Source organism: Zootermopsis nevadensis, unplaced genomic scaffold, assembly GCF_977971745.1.
Source record: "Zootermopsis nevadensis isolate Lab colony 2312 unplaced genomic scaffold, Znev_1.0 Znev_ptg000001l, whole genome shotgun sequence".
Lineage (NCBI taxonomy): Eukaryota > Metazoa > Arthropoda > Insecta > Blattodea > Termopsidae > Zootermopsis > Zootermopsis nevadensis.
Window position 1 is genome coordinate 6,406,723 of NW_028259133.1, and position 20,958 is coordinate 6,427,680.

The window sequence follows — 20,958 nt, forward strand, 5'->3', positions numbered from 1 at the left end:
AGGCTTATCAATTTATACTTTTTTAAAAACTATTGTACATTTTTGTGCATTGCGTTTATTGATTTTTAATTTTCAGTCTTCATCTTGATTTGGAGTATGCATTTTGATGTTCATTATCAGGTTGTATTGTGATGTATCGGTCGTCTGATATCCACAGACGATAAACTGCAATTTATCGTCTGTGGATATCAGACGTCCGATACATCACAATACAACCTGATAATGAACATCAAGATGAAGTCTGAAAATTAAAAATCAATAAACGCAATGCACAAAAATGTACAATAGTTTTTAAAAATCATGTCTTGATCCAAAAGTTTTTGGTGTATTCTTCTGAAGTCTGTTTTAATTTTGCCATCATATTCTATTTAATAAAGCAAATACAGCTTAATTCAGAAGTCAAAATTTCCTTTAGTTTTAATGAATTACATAACCCTTTACACATTAATTATATTAAATACTGCCCATTTGTTGAGATGTATACATGACTTTTAAAGTTGGCTCTTCTTCCATCTTCATGTGACTGGTTGTCATTCTACTGACATATTTTTCTTCTGATTTTATTTTTAAGATAAGTGGCAGCAGTCAGAAACAAAGCCAGAATCCTTTTATTATTAAACTGGCACATCAACCAGTAGGCTACTCCAGTGACCTGATTTTTGTATAACAAGTCAGTCATTGTCACAGACCTTTAGAGAATCATTCTATTCTCTTTATTTTATAACAAATTAATATTAATTTACCTTATCCTGTTCCTGTCTTCTGCAAATTATGTCCATTCTGCTTGTAAGTTATTGATTTCCACACAGGCTTAATTATTTTTTCCCCATAAATTATTGTCCATACTCTCCCTTCAGCTTGTTTCTATCATGCAGTAGCACTTTGAGCTTAATATAATCATTGGTTCAGAGTTTACAAAGCCGTATCCTTCCTCTGATATAATTGTCCTTGATTTTGCTTGTGGGTTAGTGGTTTATATTGAGACAAAAACACAACAATGCAACACTGTGTCTACACTACCATAACACCAACTTTTATTATTAAAATAACTGTTTATGGTACTGGCATTTGCAGTTTATGTGTTTGACCAGAGTTTGCTGTCTTTAGGCAACTGAACTTAAAGAGCATGTCAGTATGATGTATAAAATTCCAAATTCTAACAATGTGACATGAACCTAAACTTTCTTATGACACTGAACCAGAAATTGAAGTAAGTTATGTAGCTCTATGCAGTTCCTCCAACCAAAACATAGAGAATAGTGGTCTCTATGTTTTGGTTGCAGGAAGATATGCGTTGTTGAAGATTGCTGTCTTCTGGGTTATAGCACCATGTATTCTGGTAGATTTCCACTGAAGTTTCAGAAGTCATACTGCCTCGGTCTTCAGGGTGATGAATCACATTCAATAACCCAGAAGACAGCAATCTTCAGACTCACCGCTGTGAAAACCTCAAATCCTACATATGCGTTGTTGTTATACATGATTGAAGACTTTCATTTCTTCTCCTTTAGTATATAGTTAGAACATTGAAACTGATTTATATTACATATATCAAACTACTGCTGGGTGAAGACATGTGTTCCACAACTGTATGATTGTAGGATTTGAGGTTTACACAGTGGTGAGTATGAGGATGGCTGTCTTATGGGTTGTTGCACCATGTAGTCTGGTAGAGCCCTGATGATGGAGACAGCGAGGACCTCTGAAACGTCGGTAAGATTCTCCTTGCTACCTCCATCATCAGGGTGTTGAGCCATGATGATGGAGGCAACAAGGGCCTCAGAAATGTCAGTACCAGTCTACATGGCGCAACAACCCAGAAGAAAGCCATCTTCAACTGTATGATTTGTGAATGCAGTAAGCTGCTATTATTCTGCATTGTTGTTACTGCTTATTAATATATGTCTTTTTCAGGCCGGCCTAAAGAAATTGAAATTACAAAAACAGAAGATGCACTTGGACTAACAATCACTGACAATGGAGCTGGCTATGCTTTTATCAAGAGAATCAAAGAAGGGAGTGTCATTGACACCATTAAGCATATCCAGGTTAGAAAAAATTGTTATAAAAATAGGGCAGATTTATTATTTCCTGATATTGAAAATCTGTTGCTCAGAAAATATTGCTCAATCAATTTCAAGACAACTGCACAATAGACAACATAATAACTAAAAGTAGTATGAATATCAGTTCTTTGCATTTAAATCTCATTATTTGTGTCAGTCCAAATTGTATCTGTTATTGCATTATGTAGGATGTAACATGGAAATACACACATCATTCCAGCTTTAACTACAAACAGACATGGAATTGTAAGATATGAGGTTTTCACAGCGATGAGTATGAAGATTTCTGTCTTCTGGGTTGTTGCGCTATGTAGTCTGGTCGATGTTTACGAACGTTTCAGAGGTCATACTGCCTCCGTCATCAGGGCGATAAATCTTCGGACATGGAATTATATTGGGAGTCCTGTTTATGTTTGGTATGAACTGCATTGTGCACTTTTGTTGGCTGTGCGTAATGTTTTAAGAAGCTGCTTGATGTGCCCACATTCTGCCTGTAAACAGATAGAATATATAAGAAGTTCAAATTTGATCTATAGTTCTGATTACAGTGTTTCAGTAAATTGTCCCACCTCTTTCATATAAGGATATGGCAAAAAGAGCAAATACCCGAAGAATGGAAAATCGGATTGATATGTCCAATATATAAAAAAAGGGGACAGGTTGAATTGCCAGAACTATAGAGGTATAACTCTATTATGTACGGTCTACAAAATATTTACCCATTTACTGCGGAAAAGACTGGAGGTAGATTATAATAAAATTATAGGGGAATACCAATCAGGCTTCCGCGCTGGAAGGTCGACAATAGATCAAATCTATACGGTGAAAGGTATAGTCAAAAAATTTTGGGAATTTGATCTCAATCTTTATCATCTATTTATTGATTTTCGAACGGCATATGATAGCATAAGTAGAGAAGGACTCTATAAAATCATGGCTGAACAAGAGATACATCCAAAGATGATACGACTGGTCAAAATGACTATGTCTGGCTCCAAGGCCCGGGTCAAGATCTGTGGCGGTATGACTGATCTATTTGAAGTTGGATCCGGACTTAAACAAGGGGATGGTCTAGCACCAATGCTCTTTAATCTTGCTCTGCACTGGGTTGTTAAACAAACCAAGGTGGATCTCAATAGCACATTATTATTTAAGAATGCCCAAATAGTAGGATATGCCGATGATCTCGATATAATGGGTCGAATGCTACCAGAATTAGAAGGAATATATAAGGATCTGGAATTAGGAGCTGCTAAAGTAGGGTTACATGTTAATGAAAGGAAGACTAAATGGCTGATACAAAGTAGAGATAGACAAAGAATAACGATCCAGCCTAACATGAAATTGGAGATATTCCAAGAAGTACAAGAATTTAAATATCTTGCAACAATCCTGACAAGTAATAATGATGAGTTGACTGAAGTACAAAGTAGAATAACAGCAGAAAATAAAAAATATTTTGCGTTAAAAGGGATTATGAAATCTAATTGTGTACATAAAAGCAGTAAAATAAAGATATATAAGACCATCATCAGGAGTATCCTCTGCTATACAAGTGAGCTCTGGACACTGACAAAGAAAACAGAAATGATGCTGGGCGCACTTGAAAGGAAGATTTTGAGAAGAATCTTTTGACCAGTACAGGAAAACTCAAAGTGGAGGATACGCTACAATCATGAGCTATATAGACTATATAAAAGTGATGATACGTATAGTAACTCACATTAAACTGAGAAGGTTGGAATGGGCTGGACATGTCTACAGGATGGAAGAGTATAGGTTACCCTAAAAAATATTGGAAGGAACAATATATGGGAGAAGGCCAGTGGGAAGACCTAAAGGTAGATGGCTGGATGCAGTGACGACTGACTCCAGAAATCTCCTTGGAACAGCAGCTTGGAGAAGGATAGCGTTGGATAGAGAGAATTGGAGGAAGAAGATAGAGGAGGCTAGGGCTCGATTTTGGGCTGTTACGCCATAGTAGTAGTAGTAGTAGTAGTAGTGTCATATAAGGAAGTCCTCACAAGATACTCTCCACCTGCATGTACATGCACTTACTATCCCAGGACCATAGAATTTTTTATGATGGGCTCTCAGCCAATTATTGAGGAATCAAGAAATGATGAAAATTCTTTTTTGTAAAATTGTTCTTTTTGAATTCATCCATCATGTAAATTATAAAATAATAAAACTAAAATTTATCAGATGCCAGATTCTGTTTGTCTTAGTTGGGGGGGGGGGGGGGGGGGGGGCAGGAAGCTAATTTGTTGGGCCATGGTTGAGCTAGCCTCAGACATGTGAGGTCTGCAAGGCTCAACAGACAGGCTTTCTGTCCTTTCTCCCCCCCCTTTTTTTTTGCCTGAAGACATGCAGAAACAACCTTCCTAAGTATTGTAGTTTTATTATTTTATAATTTAAATAATGGTCAAAGTCCATAAGAGCAATTTGACATGTAAAATGCACCATCATCAGAAACCTTCAGACTTCAATAACAAAAAATCTGGTTTAAAATTTATCTGTCCTTATAATTCTAGACACAACAAAGAAATATCATCTTGAAACATCAATCATATATCTGTGAATGTCATGTCTCAGTTTAAAGTGCTGAATGAGGATTGTTGGAAAATAGGTTGACCGATAGACTGATAGTTTTGTCTTCTTGATAATTTCACTTTTTGTTAAAAAGTTCTTATTTATCTTATTATATAGTCTCCCTGTTGTTGTGATTCTGTTCAGTACTTCTTCATCTCTTCTGTTCTGCCCCCAGATATTTAAAACATTTGACTTGTTCTAGGGGTTCATTGTCAAGTTTGATGTCATGATTCTTCTTTACTCATCTGATAATCATAGTTTTTGTTGTATTCATGCTGATGTTCATATTTCTCTTCTTCATTTCTGAATTCCAGGAATTTAATTTATGCTGGAGTCCTTTATCTGTTTTAGACAACAATATAATATCATCTGCAAAGGTTATTTCCTTAACAGCAACAGGTTTCATTAACCAATTGCCTACCTGCAATGCTTTGGTTTTCCCTTTACATGCCTTGATAATGTCATCCATTAATATGACAAAGAACAAGGGGATAATTGTATAAAGTGAAGCTTCTGTGGTGACTGAAGATGCTAGTATGAGCACATGACCTCAACTGTCAGTTCCCATTGGCCAGCGCGAAACAAACCAATGGACGAGCTACCAGCAACATCATACTACCTGCTGTCAACCACCAGTTGCCAGCAGTGTGTGTGTAACAAAGGATTGGACTGATTACCAAGCAGCCCTGAGGATGAGAGCAGAGATTGTTCTTGAAACGTTGGCAGAAGATATGGTTTATTCACTATTCAGCCACCTGATGTGGCTTGTAACCTGGGAGTCTTTCATCAAGGGGATAATTATACAGCCCTGTTTTACTCCTGGTTTTTTTTCAAATTCTTCTGATTCAATGTTGCTTGTCTGTATATAGTTGCAACTACTTTTGTAGACACTTTTGATTTCCACTGATTAAATTTTCTTCTACATCCAACTTTCATAGCACATTCTACAGCTTATTCTGAGGTACCCTATCAAATACTTTCTCCAAATCAAAGAAGCATACATGAGCTTCCTTCCCATATTCAATTACCTTCTTGTTTATTTGTCAGAGGGTGAAAATTAGATCTGATGTGCTTCAACTTGGTCTAAAACCACATTGGCTTCCTTCTAATTGGTGTTCTATTCTTTGCCCTAACCTTGTTTTGAGTATTCTGGCATAAATCTTTCTGGGTATGCTGAAGAGTGATATGCCCCTATGATTTTCACACAACCTATTATCCCCCTTTTTGTAGATAGGGGCAAATACTGAAATTTCCCAGTGTCTTGAAATCCTCTTTTCCTTCCAAACATGTCTTAGGGTTCTGAGGGACAGTGAGTTTCCTTCCTTACACATGTATTTCACCATTTCTGGGGATATCATGTCATGTCCTGCAGCTTTTATAATTCTCATCTTTTTAATAGCTGTTTCCATTTCTCTTTCTTAAAAGTCCATTTATAGTTCAGAGATTCTCCTCTGTTGTGATCTTCACCAGCATCTACCCTTAATGGTTGCTCACCTAGTAGTTCTGAAAAATATTATTTCCATCTCGTCATAATTTCTTTTTCTTGGGTTAGCAGTCTCCATATTTTCCTTTGATAAATTTTAATGGGCACTCTTTATCATTCCTCCTGTTTTTGAAACTTAATAAACCAATTTCTAATTATGTTTACTGGTATTTTCCATACATTCTCCAAACTCCTCCCAAGGCTATGTTTAGCCAGTATAACTATGGTTTTCATCTTTGTTCTTTGCCTTTTCTAACTATCATAACCTTCTGTTCATTTGGTTATTAAAAACTTGTGCCATAGTTGTTTCTTAATTTTTACTTTATATTTAACTTCTTCATTCCACCAGGAGGTCTGTTTCTTCCTCTATCCTTGCTTTTGACTTTTCACATACTTCTTTTGTTGCATGTAAGATAACTGTTTTAAAGTTTACCCAACTTTCGTATAGATCATTAATGTATGGTTTATTTTCCAGTGCTTTGATTGCATCTGTTATCTCTTCCCAATACATTCTTTGAATCTCCTGTGATTTTAGTTTGTATACCTTGCATCTTTACTGCCCCCAATTTCTTTGTCTCTCCCCCCCTTCTGACTCTCAATAACCCTAACCATGGTGAGTAGATAATGATCAGTACCTGTAGCCGAAGAGTCTTTCATCAACTTCAGTTGCCACAAAAGCTTCACTTTTTCTCAAAACTTTTCGGGTATGTAGGGGATTGGCCTTCAGTACCCTAGCATAGTGGAGGAGCTGTCTCCTTATGGCCCCCATGTGCCGCTTCAGAGACCCATATGTTCTCGGTCTCTAAACTCCTTGAGACGAGGTTTGATCTCCATTCAAGTAGCAGCAGATGTCCTTCCTCCTGTCTCAACCAGGCTTGGGACTGGCTGTGGCAGAGTTTGCTGGGCAAACAATTAACAGTCCATCCGGTACATATATTACATTAATTTATCGACCAAACTGTCTAAACAGAACTCATAACAAACATCCACAGATATCATCCTTACATCACCATAGGAGCCAGTGAAATAATGAGACTTCCAGAGAATATTTGCTGGGAGGACAGATACAGTTTGAATAAAATCTGATCTCACCACTTTCCTTTGCCCTTCATTTTAAACTCCCAGGTCTAATCCATTGGCTAGCATACAGAGCAGTACACTGACCAGTCTCCTTTTCCACCCTCTTTCTGAGACCTTCCTATCCATGACATTTGCCCTAAGGATAGCAACTGCATTGAATTGTCAGAATATTGTAAGAACTTAAAGAAAATGCAGCTATCTCAAAGCTGATGGACCCTCACATAAAATGTGGAAGAATTTTATTTCTGGAACAGAACAGTGACTCAATGACATTTCTAGAATTACATGCTATATGTACTTGTTATAGGTTGGTGACCATATTGAAAAGATCAACTCTGAGAATCTTGTGGGAAGACGACATTTTGAAGTTGCAAAAATGCTCAAGGAAATTCCAAGAGATAGCATATTTACAATTAGGCTTGTGGAACCACTTAAGGATGGCTTCAGTGAGTATCTTGGTGACAGGGTTAATATTGTTATAAATAAATAAATGACTGTTCATACATAATTTGTGATTACATTATTCAGAAATCATAACAAGAAAAATGAAGTAATGCAATCAGTATCAGTGGGATTCCGAGAAAACCAGTCATGTTTTTCTCCTACATATTACAGTTACAATCAATGATATCGAAGTTATCAGTAGACTGTTTGCTATGCAAATGTTCTGGTAATATCTCACATTATCATAAAATTTTTGATGATAGAATGTATGATTAGTGTTAACCTGTAGACAGCAACTACAACATAGCTAATAGAGCTGTGTTAACATAAATAAGCCAGTCATCCCTGTCTATACTAAAATGTTGGAAGAATGTAAAGTATTTTTTAAACTGTGACTGCTAGTCCTTATTTATGATACTGGATACTGAGTCAAGATAAGCAGAGCCCCCTTGCCTAGTGGCATTGCAGATATGACAAAGTTTCACTAAATAGATACATTGTCAACATTAACAGTCTCGCATTAAATTTGCTACTTAGAAATTGTAATTGTCTGACTGGTCTAGTCTGACTTAAAATTAAAACTTTCATTCTTCTACACTCTATTAAGTGATATTTCAGCTCAGTAATATGAATTTTGGTATTGTAAGACATCCCTCCCTCTTCCTCACAACAATAAAGAAAGTCTTCTCTTCCATGTGTATGTGTTTATTTATTCTCAAAGTACTTTGGCCATTTTATTGGTATTTAGAAAAAGGCCTGTAACAGTACCAGTATTTTACATTGTCTTTCCTTTCAATTTTAATGTTATACATAAACTAGATAATTGTAATGGAAATAAAAATGTTTTATGGGGTTAGTAAAGTAAAGTAAAGTTTGTCCCGCTATGCGCCATGTACGCGTTTGGGGTGAGAGGAGGTATAGCTCATACTCATTCTTGACCTCGGCACTAGATGGGGGTGAGTGGTTAGCATCACGCCCCGGCCGGCTTCACCCCCGGGAAAGGATCCCGGTACCCATTGTAGAGGAGGCTGGGTGGGACACAGAGTCGGTCTGGACACAGAGGCTAGAGGAAAAATCCTCTGCCCCTGTCGGGGATCGAACCCCGGTCGTCCAGCCCGTAGCTAGTCACTATACTGACTGAGCTATTACGGCTCATTTTATGGTGTTAGTACGATACAAGAATGAGAAACAAATGAAAACTGATTTTTAAACATAATAATCTTATGAACTGGTATAGGCCTTAAGTATTTTTCTTACAAAAATGTGTTTTAAATTTGTGGACTGTTTTACAATTTCGAAAATTTAAATCCAGTAATAGTAAGCTTCAGTGAAAATTTGTACAGTGTTTTACTTGACATTCCACAGAAATTGTCAAAACATTAACTTTACAATACAGTATGTTCAAGTTAATTCCTTAATACAGGTTTTAGTAGGTGAATACACCAAAGAAATTCTCTGAAGTAAGGTAACTCTTACATTATACATTTTCTTGTAGTTAATGTGGGGCCTAAAGGTGATGCTCGCAAGGGTAAGAAGGCAAACTACGGGACTGGAAAGGAGACACTCAGGTTCAGAGCCAATGGAGAGGCACAGATAGAGCAGGTAGGAATGACCACTTGAGTTTAGTCTGATTTACTTTATTATGTAGAACGCATATTGTAATGAAGTCAGCAAAGTGATTGCTTGTGGATTGGACAACTGGGGTTCATTTTCCACAAAGGACACTAGCCTGTCCCTGGCCATTTCGCTATTTCCTCTGTCCTAACACATTATTGGGAAGCTGCTCAGAAATAAGCAAAACCAGAAATAGTGGATTCAGGAATCTGTAGATGACCATATACCAATATATTTGATCTGCTGTTCTGTGTAATGGAAGGTCTTAACAGAGAGCTACAAAATTAATGCAGCTATTGAAAATGGATGATCTACAACTTCCATTTACAAATCTGTTCATATGAGATGCCAGTACACAAATGAAATGTAAATAAATGTTTGTTTCAGGCTACTGATGAGCAGCAGGTTGCAATTGAGAAAATCAATAACTTGCTGGAGAGCTTCATGGGAATAAATGATTCAGAACTTGGTAAGACTGTTCAAACCAAAACAGATAATACTTTCTAATTAGTTACCATAAGACAAGGAATCAGGTTCTTCTACTTTAGAAACTTTTTATAATTCAAGCATTAGTACCATATCTTAAAACAAGTATCACCATCATTCCTTAAGTCTTACTACATGCTTTCATGAACAGCTGTCACCTCAGCTGACCCTTGCACAGCAGAAATTATTGTGTGACATTGATCTCAGTTCTGAGTCGCTTTCTGTCTGTTACTAGCATATTTTGAGTAAAACGTTCCTGTTTTCTAATTATTTTATTGGTTCTTGGTATGTTTTCATGGATATAAAAGTAAACTATTTAATCTAAAAATTTAAGAAATTAAAATAAAACTCATTTTATTGTATTCCCATTAATCTGTTGAACTGCAGCACATACATGATGTTTTTATTTCTTTGGTTTCTATGAATTTTATAAATAAATTCTTTGCTGAGGTAATATTTTTCTGAGTATTTACTTTCATTTCCTGTACAGACAAGGTATGTACCATGGCTGCTGCTTCGGTTACATGGTTCTTTACTTGCTGCCTTTTGAATCTGCCTGCCACATACTTCTATTGTTTTCACAATAATTGTTGAATCTTTCAGTAATTTTCTGTTTGTACAACTAGATCACTGCTAAGTGATCACAGATTTAAATAATTACACTATAGTCCGCGACTGTAATCTTGAGACTTGTGGGGGTGAAGAGGTGGGGTGAAGGAGGAAGGAGAAAGATAGCGTCTGCCTTTAACGCTTCAGACTTCCTGCATTCCTTGCAAATCTCAAGATTACAGCTGTAAACAGTATTTGATGCTGTGTCTAGCAAGGTTGTAAAGTTTTCAGTGGATGCTTCTAGTAAGTTACATACCAGAATGAGAAAGTGCAATTTGATTAGATGAAGACCTTCACAGGATTTTGTATAATGTATGATGAGATCAATGTCACATTCACACTTCCTCAGGTAATGGTACATGAAATTGAACAATGGAATCACTTCTGATCTGAATAAACAAATCAACCATGCAGTTGCATATATGAATTGGAGGATCATCAACACACCATATTGACATCTGAATGTATTATTTAAGAAGTCCACTTGATGTTTTGGCCCTTAGGTTATCATCAGGTAATAATATATAAATAAATGGTACATACATGTGTATGTGATTATCTTAGTGGGCATGATCCATATCAGGTAGGTTTTACAGTTTTCAGTATGCAATTATAATAAATAAATTAATGTGTGTATGCACACACACACACATAATACAATAAATATATTAAGATATTGGGATATTAAAAATAAGTGGCAAAATCTGTCACATATAGTGAACTGTTGAATGGAAAAATGTAATATCCATTTGTGAGACTGGCTGTAGACCAGCTAGCATTCAGCAGCCACAGAAGTTACAGACTGATTATACCATATCTTGAACTATACACAAGACCTGTAATTTATGGAAGGACATAATGGGATATGTCCCTCCAAGTAGATGTAAACCACATGATTTGCAGGTTGTGTTTATTCATGATGCTACAAATTGTAAGATGTTACTGATGCAGCTCCAGCCAATAAAGCCATTCTATCACAATATGACCTATCAAGAGTTGATGGGAATAAACCTTTCTTGTATTAAAGAGTAATACAGTTTATTGTATCATTATCTTTGAAAATCACATTGAATATACACAATTTATGAAATTTCTTTATAAAGTGAATAAAATGTTAAAACTTGAGGAAATTAAAGCCTGATTTTCACAAAATTTACCAACACTAAACCAACTGCCTAACTTCAGACTTCTACCAAATGCAGACTCCACCAGATCTCACCATGGGCACTAGCATAGCTTCATTTGCATATCATGTTACCACAGTTACCGCTCCCAGAACTTAATTTTTTCTGTATCACACAAACAGCAAACTCATACAGTCAAGTGTGATGGACACTGGCTATTACATTAGGAGTAGATGTGTGTACCAATCCAATAGTGACTTTTTTAAATATATTTCCACCTGATGATGACCTAAGGGTCAAAACATAGTTCATAGATAATACTTTCATATATCTTCACATTGTGGTGGTGATCCTTTTATTTGTGTAATGAGAACACTACAGGATGCATAAACCAAAGATTAGCCATACAAAATTCTTTGAGAATATTCTCTTTCTTCAAATATAAGTGAATTAAATGCTGTAATAAACACATAAGCATAATTAGGGCAGATAGTTAGAAAATTATAAACTACAAAATATAACTCATGTGAATTAATATGTAAACTACCTTAAAAGTTTGACTCAATGCAATCGAACGCAAGCTGACTGTGTTTATTACTAAGGACAGATAATCTTGTGTCCACTCCAACTGTGTAATCACATGTATAGTGGCACAACAATGTGTGTAATTGGCATAACTGAACACAGTTTCCCAACACCCAACATTAATGTGAATCATACTTTTCCATAATCAGTTTCATAACTTAATAAAAAGTGAGTTTTTGGATCCATTCTGTGATAATCCGCTGAACCACTTTTGAAAAACAAATACATTACTACTGCCACCATTAGACTTTAACTAAACAGGACTTTGTTCAATTATAATAATAATAATAATAAAAACTGTACAACCCTTTTAGCAGGAAAACCTCAAAAACCAAACGTTTACTTGCTTGAAACTTTCATGGAAGATCAACACACTCTGTTGACAGTCTCTCCACAGGATTTCTGAGGCAAAGATTGAAGAATTGAAAAATCAGTAAAGTCTATGATCATTGTAGCCTTTTACTTTATGTACTTTCTTTTCAGCTGCACTCATTTGGGAGCAAGCACAAGGCAAAACAAATAGCATGGATTTTGCAGAAGCCATAGACAGTTCTGAACTGGAAGAATTTGGATTCACAGATGAATTTATCATTGAATTATGGGGAGTAATTACAGATGCACGATCTGGGCGGCTGAAATGAACATAAGAGTGCATTGGGAGCATGTTCATATGAAGGTTGTGTTGTCATGAGCACTGCAGTATACAACAAACTGAACTACATATTTTAAGAACAATGTTATATTATAATTAATCCTTTTTAAAACAGAAAGGTTTTTTCTAAGATACAAAATACTTTATAGACTTATTATAAATTATATGATAAACAGTTATAAGTAAAATACATATATAGATTTATAATAAGTAAACTCTGTTGTAATTTTAATCCTTTCCTTTCCATTCCATGTTTAGTGTTCATGGTATTAGAGATTTATATTTGTAATTATTACATACCAGAGATTGATTTGTAATTGCAGCTATTAAAAAGGGCATCATAAATGCTATTCCAGTTTTCATAATTTAAACTAACTATTTCTATATATACATGCACTAAGAAAGAGGAAAGGTAACTACAAGCAGATAAGATTAAATTCCTGAGGATGATTGTGGGAAAAACTAGGAGAGGCAGAATTAGAAACTTATATTAAGGGAGAACTCAAGATGGAGGAAATATACAGCATCAAATACATTGAAGCAGATTGAGATGGTTTGGACATGTTAAAAGAATGAATGAATGTAGAATACCAATGGAAGAAGATCCAGGGGCAGACAACACATATGATGGATAGAAGTTAAGAGATATATAGAGCGGCGAGAATGAGACTGAAAGACTGTAGTTGAAATGCAAGAATGGGCAGAGAGAAACAACTGAAAACTCCTATGCAGGTGAACCAACAAGTATGGAAACAACATAAGTAAGAAGGGGGGGGGGGGGGAGAAAGAGAATCCTAATCTCTCAATCTCAGAGTGGCAATGGGCAAAAGTTATCTCACAAGATTTTGTCAAGACTGTAAATTTATTTTGAAAGTTGAGACTTACATTCTTAAGTACAGTTATTTTAAAATGTTATGGGTTCTGAGAATACAGGATGAGATGTTCATGTCAACCAATATGTGAGGGTGAGTAAAAGGATGTACACAAATTGTTCATTTGTTTGATTGGCATCGCACTGAATGCATGCGCAACCACAAGGACAGTACCTCTCAGTTACTGTAGTGAATGTTTTTTTTTTACCTTGACCATTCAGTGCAATTATCATTATCATTATAATCAGAATTATCTTGTGCCATTAGTATTATCACATGCACCAAAGAAGAGCTGTGTGCAGTGATTAGGTTTCTGAGGGTAAAAGATATCAGAGGTGTGGAAAAATACTGCAATCAGCACAGCATACTAGAAGTGTTTTTGCCACAGCAACATGTGTTCAGGTGAATTGACATTCAAAAGTTGAGTGGCCAGACAACTGTCACTGATGAAGAATAATTAAGGCATCCATCCACATTAGTGACTAATGGAAATGCTAAAAAATCCATGCATTGATTCTTGACACAAATGGCTATCAGTGGGGTAACAGACCACCTACCTGTGAAATGGTCCACAGCAAACTTCACTTCCATAGGGTTTATGTAAGCTGGGTTCTGAAATTAGAGTATGGTAGAGATGCAACCATTTGGACATATATAACTGCCTTCTGAGCAGGTATCATGAGAAATATAATGCCTTTCTATGTTGCATTGTCACTGGTGATGAAATGTAGATCTGTTATTTTGACCTGGAGAACAAATGGCCAATATCCCGTATCATAAAGAAGTTTGAATCTCAGCCAACAGCAGAAATAGTTATACTCACACATTTTGGGAATATCAAGGACCAATACTTGAGAATTATCAGCAGTAGGGAATGGCATTAAGTTGTGTACATTACAGTGAGATGCTACGTGAAGGGCTGAAGCCCGTGATTGAAAGTATGTACTGAGGACAATTATCAAAATGTGTTGCATGGAAGCACCTGTCCCATACTGCCACTTTCACTATTGAAACACCCTCTCCAGGTTCTGTGCATGTCCCACCCTGTTGCACAAAAGTTATAAAAAAATGTCCTGTGCTTCGCCATTGTCTTCAGAGTTTGTCCTACAAATAGCAGGAATACAATGGCAATACAAAACATAGAAGAATTTCAAACAAACTCAGATATCAACAATATAAGTACAAGATACAGATATAACCTTCATATGCCAAACATTAAACTCAGTACAAATCAAGAGAGAGCTTACTCTACTGAAATTAAGCTATTCAATGATCTTCCACTCACTATAAAAAGTCTCAGTCTTAATATAAAGAATATTAAGGCAGCACTAAAAGAATATCTCCTATTCCACTCCTGCTCTATAGAAGACTTTACCACAATCACACATTCTCAGCTATTATAAATACATATAAACAATAGCCTCCTATCCAATAGTAGGACAGATTTACTTGCTGTAAGCAATAGTGGGTATACTTTCTTGTGTCATTATTTACTTGACTATAAATTACTTTCATAACTATGTAATCTATACTTGTATTAGAAACAAGTATTGTGTTTGTGTTGTGACATGTTCTACATCCTTGGCTTGGGCCTATGAAAAATGTGGAATATAAATAAATTCTATTCTAGTCTGCTCAGATGTAGGATTTGAGGTTTTTGGCGTAACAGGTCAACTAGTGATCAGAATTTTTGTATTTGTCAGATACTAGAGAAAAAATGGGAGTATAATGAGACAGTACCTCAGCTATTGATAGACTTCAAGAAAGCCTATGAGTTAGGAGGGAAGTATTGTACAATATACTTGAGTCTTATACACCAGTGAAACTAGTTATGTTTCTTAAAATGTGTTTAAATGAAACCTGTAATAAAGTCCATATAGGCAAATATTTGTCTGACAATGTTTCCTATTCAAAATAGTTTAAAACAAGGAGATGCTTTATTGTCAGTGCTTTTCAACTTTGCTTTAGAATACTCCATTAGGAAGGTCCATAAAACGAGGTGGGATTGAAACTGAAAGGGACACACATCCAGTTTCTGATCTATGCTTAAGACGTAAATTGATTGAGGGATAACAAATACCATAAAGAAAACACAGAATCTCTAATTGTGACTGGTAAGGAGGTTGGTCAAGAAGTAAACACAAAGAAAATTAAGTAAATATTGATGTCTTGTCACCACAATGCAGGGAAAATTCATAACATACAGATACTTAATAGATCCTTTGAAAATGTGGCAAAGTTATGATATTTGGGAATGGCAAAAACAAATAAAAATTGTATTAATGCGTAAATTAAGAGCAGGTTAAATATGAGTAATGTTAGCTACCATTCAGTTCAGAAACTTTGTTCTTTTCATCTGCTGTGTAAAAATGTAAGGATTGAAGTATACAAAACTATAATTTTGCCCATAGTTTTGTATGGGTGTGAAACTTGGTCTCTGACACTATCAGAGGAATGAAGACTGAGGGATCTTGAGCGAGGTGCATAACTGTTGGCTTCTTAGTAAGGACTCGGCTCCATGGATGGTCGAGTGGTTAACACTCCTGCTTCGTATTCAGGAGGCCCAGAGACCGGCTATCCTGACTGGAGTTTTCATGGTTTTTCTCAGTCTTTCCAGGCAAATGCCTGGATGGTACCTTACATTAGGCCACAACCGCTTCCTTCCAGTTCACTATCATCCTCATTCTCTCACTGGACGCAGTATAATCTGAGCAGTGAGTACAAAGGTGGGTTGCAATGCCGTGAAGTGATTAAACGTTGGTAAACTTGTACCAGACCACACGGCACTATAACCAAGACAGCTATCTCAATAATTTAGAATCACATCAGTTCCAGCACGAGATATTCTGCTGAAAGATGCGAATGACATTTGGAGAAACAGATATGGACGGGCCCATACTACATCCATTGCTTAGCCTAAGTATAAAGAACACCAAACAAGGAAAGCAACAGACCCAACAGCAAATCTACTGTGCCTGTAGCAGCCAACATACTTTCCGAACTGGTAAGAAGTTATGAAGAATAAGCAGAGAGAACCGCCGCATTAGAGGAAAATAAATAGCATTAACTGCTCATTATTTTTGTACTCTCAGTAATAATTTATTTGTAGGATTTCAGGTTTTCACAGCGGTGAGTCTGAATATTGCAGTCATCTAGGATATTGCGCCGCGTAAACTGGTAGATTTCCACCAACGCTTCAGTAGTCATACTGCCTCCGACATCGCCCTGATGACGGAGGCAGACTGCAATCTTCAATAATTACTTGATTAATATAGTCTAAAAAACTGACAGTGGAACCACGGTTCCAGAGAATCTGACGTAAATACGTCTCTATATTTAAATTATATTTAAGCAATAAATACAATGAAAGCAAGGTAGCTGAATGTAATGTAATGTCAAAATTATCTAGTCTACGACGCACTTCTTCTACAAGCGATTCACAGCTCAGCTCTTTCCGCAATAACGAAAGCGGATTGTTGACGGCAGCAATGTGACACAACAATGCCGAGTAAACAGATGACGTTTCCTAGGTAACATAACAATGCACGCAAGCTGACCATTGTTGTCGGTCCATATTTACACATTGTTGATATGGATCACAAGTTTTCCTAGGTAACAACAATGCCGAGTAAACACGACGTTCCATAGGTAACCATTGTTGTCGATTTGTTGATACGGACTAGCACAAAGGATTTATATCCTTCCGCTTCTTTACAGGAAGATTGTAGCAGAATTCATCTTCCAGAACACTGTAGTCTTATTATTTTATAATTCAGATGATGGGACATAGTGCAACAAGAAAATTCTGGATATTATACTGCACCTCTACCAGAATACTTCAGACTCTGATTAGATTTTGTGTTTTGTATTCACAGCGGTGAGTATGAAGATTTCTGTCTTCTAGGTTGTTGCGCTGTGTAGTCTGGTCGATGTTAACCAACGTTTCAGAGGTTATACTGCCTCCGTCAGGCAGTATGACCTCTGAAACGCTGGTTAACATTGACCAGACTACACAACGCAACAACCCAGAAGACAGAAATCTTCAATAGCATGCTGGATTGCTGAGTATCAGGATTTTAGTCATCGTCCAGCATTCTGGTAAACCCACAACGATTTATATAAATGATGTGTGATAATGTTTGCTGTAGATACCACATAACATCCTGTTGAAAGGGGTCAGAGTAGGTGAAAGATTGTAAGCGAGGAGAGATAAACCTTACTACAGTAAAACCCCTCTAGTTGGACACCCATATATCCTGGACACCCCTCTATATTGGACAGTTTTAATTGGAACCGGCGAATATCCTATAATTTTACATATCCACAATACCCTATATCTTGGACACCCATTTATCCTGGAACTTGGTCACCCCTTTTGTTGTAAGTTGGACAGGTGCATGCATGCACTTAGCTTCAATGCTTTTATGGGAAACATTTACAGTTAGTATTTTGTTGTTTTGAATTTATGACTTATGAATGCCTTCTACCTGAGGATTAGCTTATGGTTGAGGGTGAGACATTGAGCATATCATTGGAATGCAGTGAAAGTATATAGTTATTCTTTTGTTGAACCCTTTACTGGACTACAGTAGGTATTGCTGGTACAGCTTTAACTTTGTCAGTACAGTGCTTGCAACTGAGTTAAACATTGTTAACAGAAATTACAGTAGTTAGATTATGTAAGTAAATAGATTACATTGTCAGTAAACATAAAGTATTGCTGTCCTTCCTTTTTAGCTTATCCATGCAAGTTGAATTTAGTGAAAACAAAATTTGTAAAAATTTAATTTACTTTTTTGATTTTTCTTATCAATAATTTCCTTTTTGGGAAGGGCTCCATTATACTCTACATTTACCACATTGTTATTACACGACAATTTGAAAGGATGATTTTCCCCTTTCTCTCTATCCTGGACAACTCTGTAAGTTGGACACATTATCGTGGAACCGCAAGTGTCCAAGTTAGAGAGGTTTTACTGTATATCTACCTTTGCTTGTTAGTGATTTTATCTTGTAAAATGTGGCACATCACAGAAGAGATTGGTATCATACAACAGGTACTTCAGCAACTGAAAACGAAAGCCTCGTGAGGTTGGCATTTTGTCATTTTAATTTCAGCTGTATTTGCCACTTTATGCCAACACAGAGTACAAAAATATACGGAAGGGAAGTCACCAACAGTTTTAGTTTGCGGTTTGCTAGCAAGGTAAGTTAAATTCTACCCTCCACGGCATTCCTGTTTTAATGAGACCCGGTATAACGTAACCTTGTAAAATTGGTGATCTCACAACCAGCTTCTTTGTAGTAATAAATATGTTATGCATATTTCCCCCCATTTTACACATTGATTCTGAGTTTGCTTCCACATCCTTGATAGTTTGTGGGTACATATAACCACATTGTTGTACAAGCTGATCAGACTACTGTCACTTGGAAAAGAAGCACTGGATGTGTGTTCCTTTCAGAGTATTCGCTGATATTCAATATTTTATTAGTTAATAAACAACTGTGACCCATTCTTCCTAACAAAGATTTTAAACTATAGACGAAGATCCTGAACTCTTTCTATCAATATTAGAAAGTTCTTCTAATGCAATAAGGATATAAAATTATGTTATCAGGGTATTCTGTCACTCTCTATGTTCATTCTGAAACTTCCGGGATGAAGGGCTCTGCTGTATGTACTTCAGGCTCATTAACTTGATCAGCTATGTGAACGTTTAGTAACTTGCTAAAGTAATCTTTCCATCTGTCTATGATGTCATGTGAGTTCGTGAGCAGATGTGTCCTAAGTTTGTACCCCTTCTTGAATTCCCTTATGCCTCTATACAACTCTGTGATGGGTTGTTTTTGCTGTTAGTTTCCAGCTTCCCTATCTGATCTTTCAGATACTCCCTCTTCTTATTCCTCAAAGTTCTGCTGGTTTTGTGCCTTACACTGACATATCTTTCCCTGTTTATTCGTGTATGGGCCAGCAGCCATTTCAATATAGCCTGCTTCCTCTGTCTTATCAAACCACGAAGTTAGTACAAATAAATATACTAAACACTTCCACCTGAAAAGTAGTACATTTGTCTAATGTAATTAAATTTGTACTTATTTAATGTCTAGGAGACTGCAATTAAACTGAAATTAACTGCCAAGATAGGCATAAGAATCTTTGTTTCCACAATTTATTTTTAATAAAGTAATTATGGTTACAGTATTTAGATTCATTGTGATATTAAGCGTTTTAGCCAGTAAGAGGATGACAGATATTATAACTTATAATATTTATGATAAAAGATATAATAATAATGACCTCTGTTATTTTTCCTCTGTAATTCATGTAGTCTTGGAAATTATTATACTTCATCTTCTTACGATGACAGTCTACATGATGGAGTTCACTGTTTCAACCTGAAAAAAGGAGAATTACATCCATTTGTAGCTTAATATGTTACATACTTACTTTACCGTAACCATTTCGTGAGTGCTATCACATAGATATACGAAAGTGTTTGACTTATACGGTTATGAATTTAAAATGTTTTCTCAAAACTAAATTTATTTCATTATGAATCTGATTCCTGTAGTCATGGTGAATCTGTGCATCAAAGGGTTGTTAGAAGTAAAAGGTAAGGAGATGATGGAAGGGAAACAGGCAGCAGATAATGAAGCAAGTACTGTCCATCATACAAACATTATAGGATTTGAGGTGTTCAGGGTGGTGAAAACATTATTTCTCAGGGGCAGGCTGTCTCATTTCCAGTGTCAGTAATGTCTTTGGCTGTGTAGTATGTGCATTCGTTTTCCTTCTACCCGCTATTCTGTGATGTAGGCAAAGCACACAGTTTTGTCCTTGGAGCACTGATACATTGCACTATCTGGCTATGTTAACTTTATGCCAAGTGAGAAGTACAGAATGATACAGTTTGTCTATAAGGAAGAGAATGTACATCCTTATTGTTGCCAGACTACTTATAAAATATCATTTTCATCAAGCAGTCAAAGAGTTAGGTCATATCGACCCGTTTTGGCCTTGTAGTCTGAAAGTCTCCTCTGCCGTCTTCAAGTGTTTGTTTGTCCACATGGTGTGTAGTTTTTTAATAATTTGGGAAATCTGTCACTAATAAAATAATACTGTAAAAAGAGTAAAAGCTGTTCCACTATACACCATGTAGGTTCTTTGGGGTGAGAGGTAGTACAGCTCCTCATTCTTGACCTTGGCACTATAAATGGGTGAGTGGTCAGCATCACACCCCAGTCGTGCTTTACCCCTGGTAAAGAACCCCGCAACCCATTTGATAGGAGGATGGGTGGGCCCAAAACGTAGCGAAGCGTAAGTTGAATTGAAAGTTGAAAACGAAAG

The 20,958-nt window shown here is 36.3% G+C and overlaps 2 protein-coding genes and 1 long non-coding RNA gene across 4 annotated transcripts in view; 2 read left to right on the forward strand and 1 right to left on the reverse strand.

The window, feature by feature from the left end:
* The window catches only part of kermit (PDZ domain-containing protein GIPC-like protein kermit), a 57,992-nt gene extending 45,042 nt beyond the window's left edge, over positions 1-12,950 (forward strand). The window contains exons 3-7 of the mRNA XM_022062855.2: positions 1,915-2,048; positions 7,529-7,667; positions 9,161-9,267; positions 9,667-9,748; positions 12,567-12,950. Of these exons, the coding sequence (XP_021918547.1) occupies positions 1,915-2,048; positions 7,529-7,667; positions 9,161-9,267; positions 9,667-9,748; positions 12,567-12,724 (620 nt within the window). The 3' untranslated portion in view covers positions 12,725-12,950. The remainder of the gene's footprint in view (positions 1-1,914; positions 2,049-7,528; positions 7,668-9,160; positions 9,268-9,666; positions 9,749-12,566) is intronic.
* On the reverse strand, positions 1,011-20,936 carry LOC147875182 (uncharacterized). Of its 2 annotated transcripts, XR_015532490.1 has the most exons (3): positions 19,909-20,936; positions 14,165-14,219; positions 1,011-2,557 (listed from the first exon to the last, which is right to left on the reverse strand). It is a non-coding gene; the product is annotated as an uncharacterized LOC147875182 (long non-coding RNA). The 2 variants fall into 2 exon arrangements; XR_015532495.1 differs by lacking the exon at positions 14,165-14,219.
* The window catches only part of LOC147875183 (succinyl-CoA:3-ketoacid coenzyme A transferase 1, mitochondrial-like), a 28,141-nt gene continuing 24,530 nt past the window's right edge, over positions 17,348-20,958 (forward strand). The window contains exons 1-2 of the mRNA XM_087360694.1: positions 17,348-17,484; positions 18,726-18,813. Coding sequence (XP_087216820.1) covers positions 17,384-17,484; positions 18,726-18,813 — 189 coding nt within the window. The 5' untranslated portion in view covers positions 17,348-17,383. The remainder of the gene's footprint in view (positions 17,485-18,725; positions 18,814-20,958) is intronic.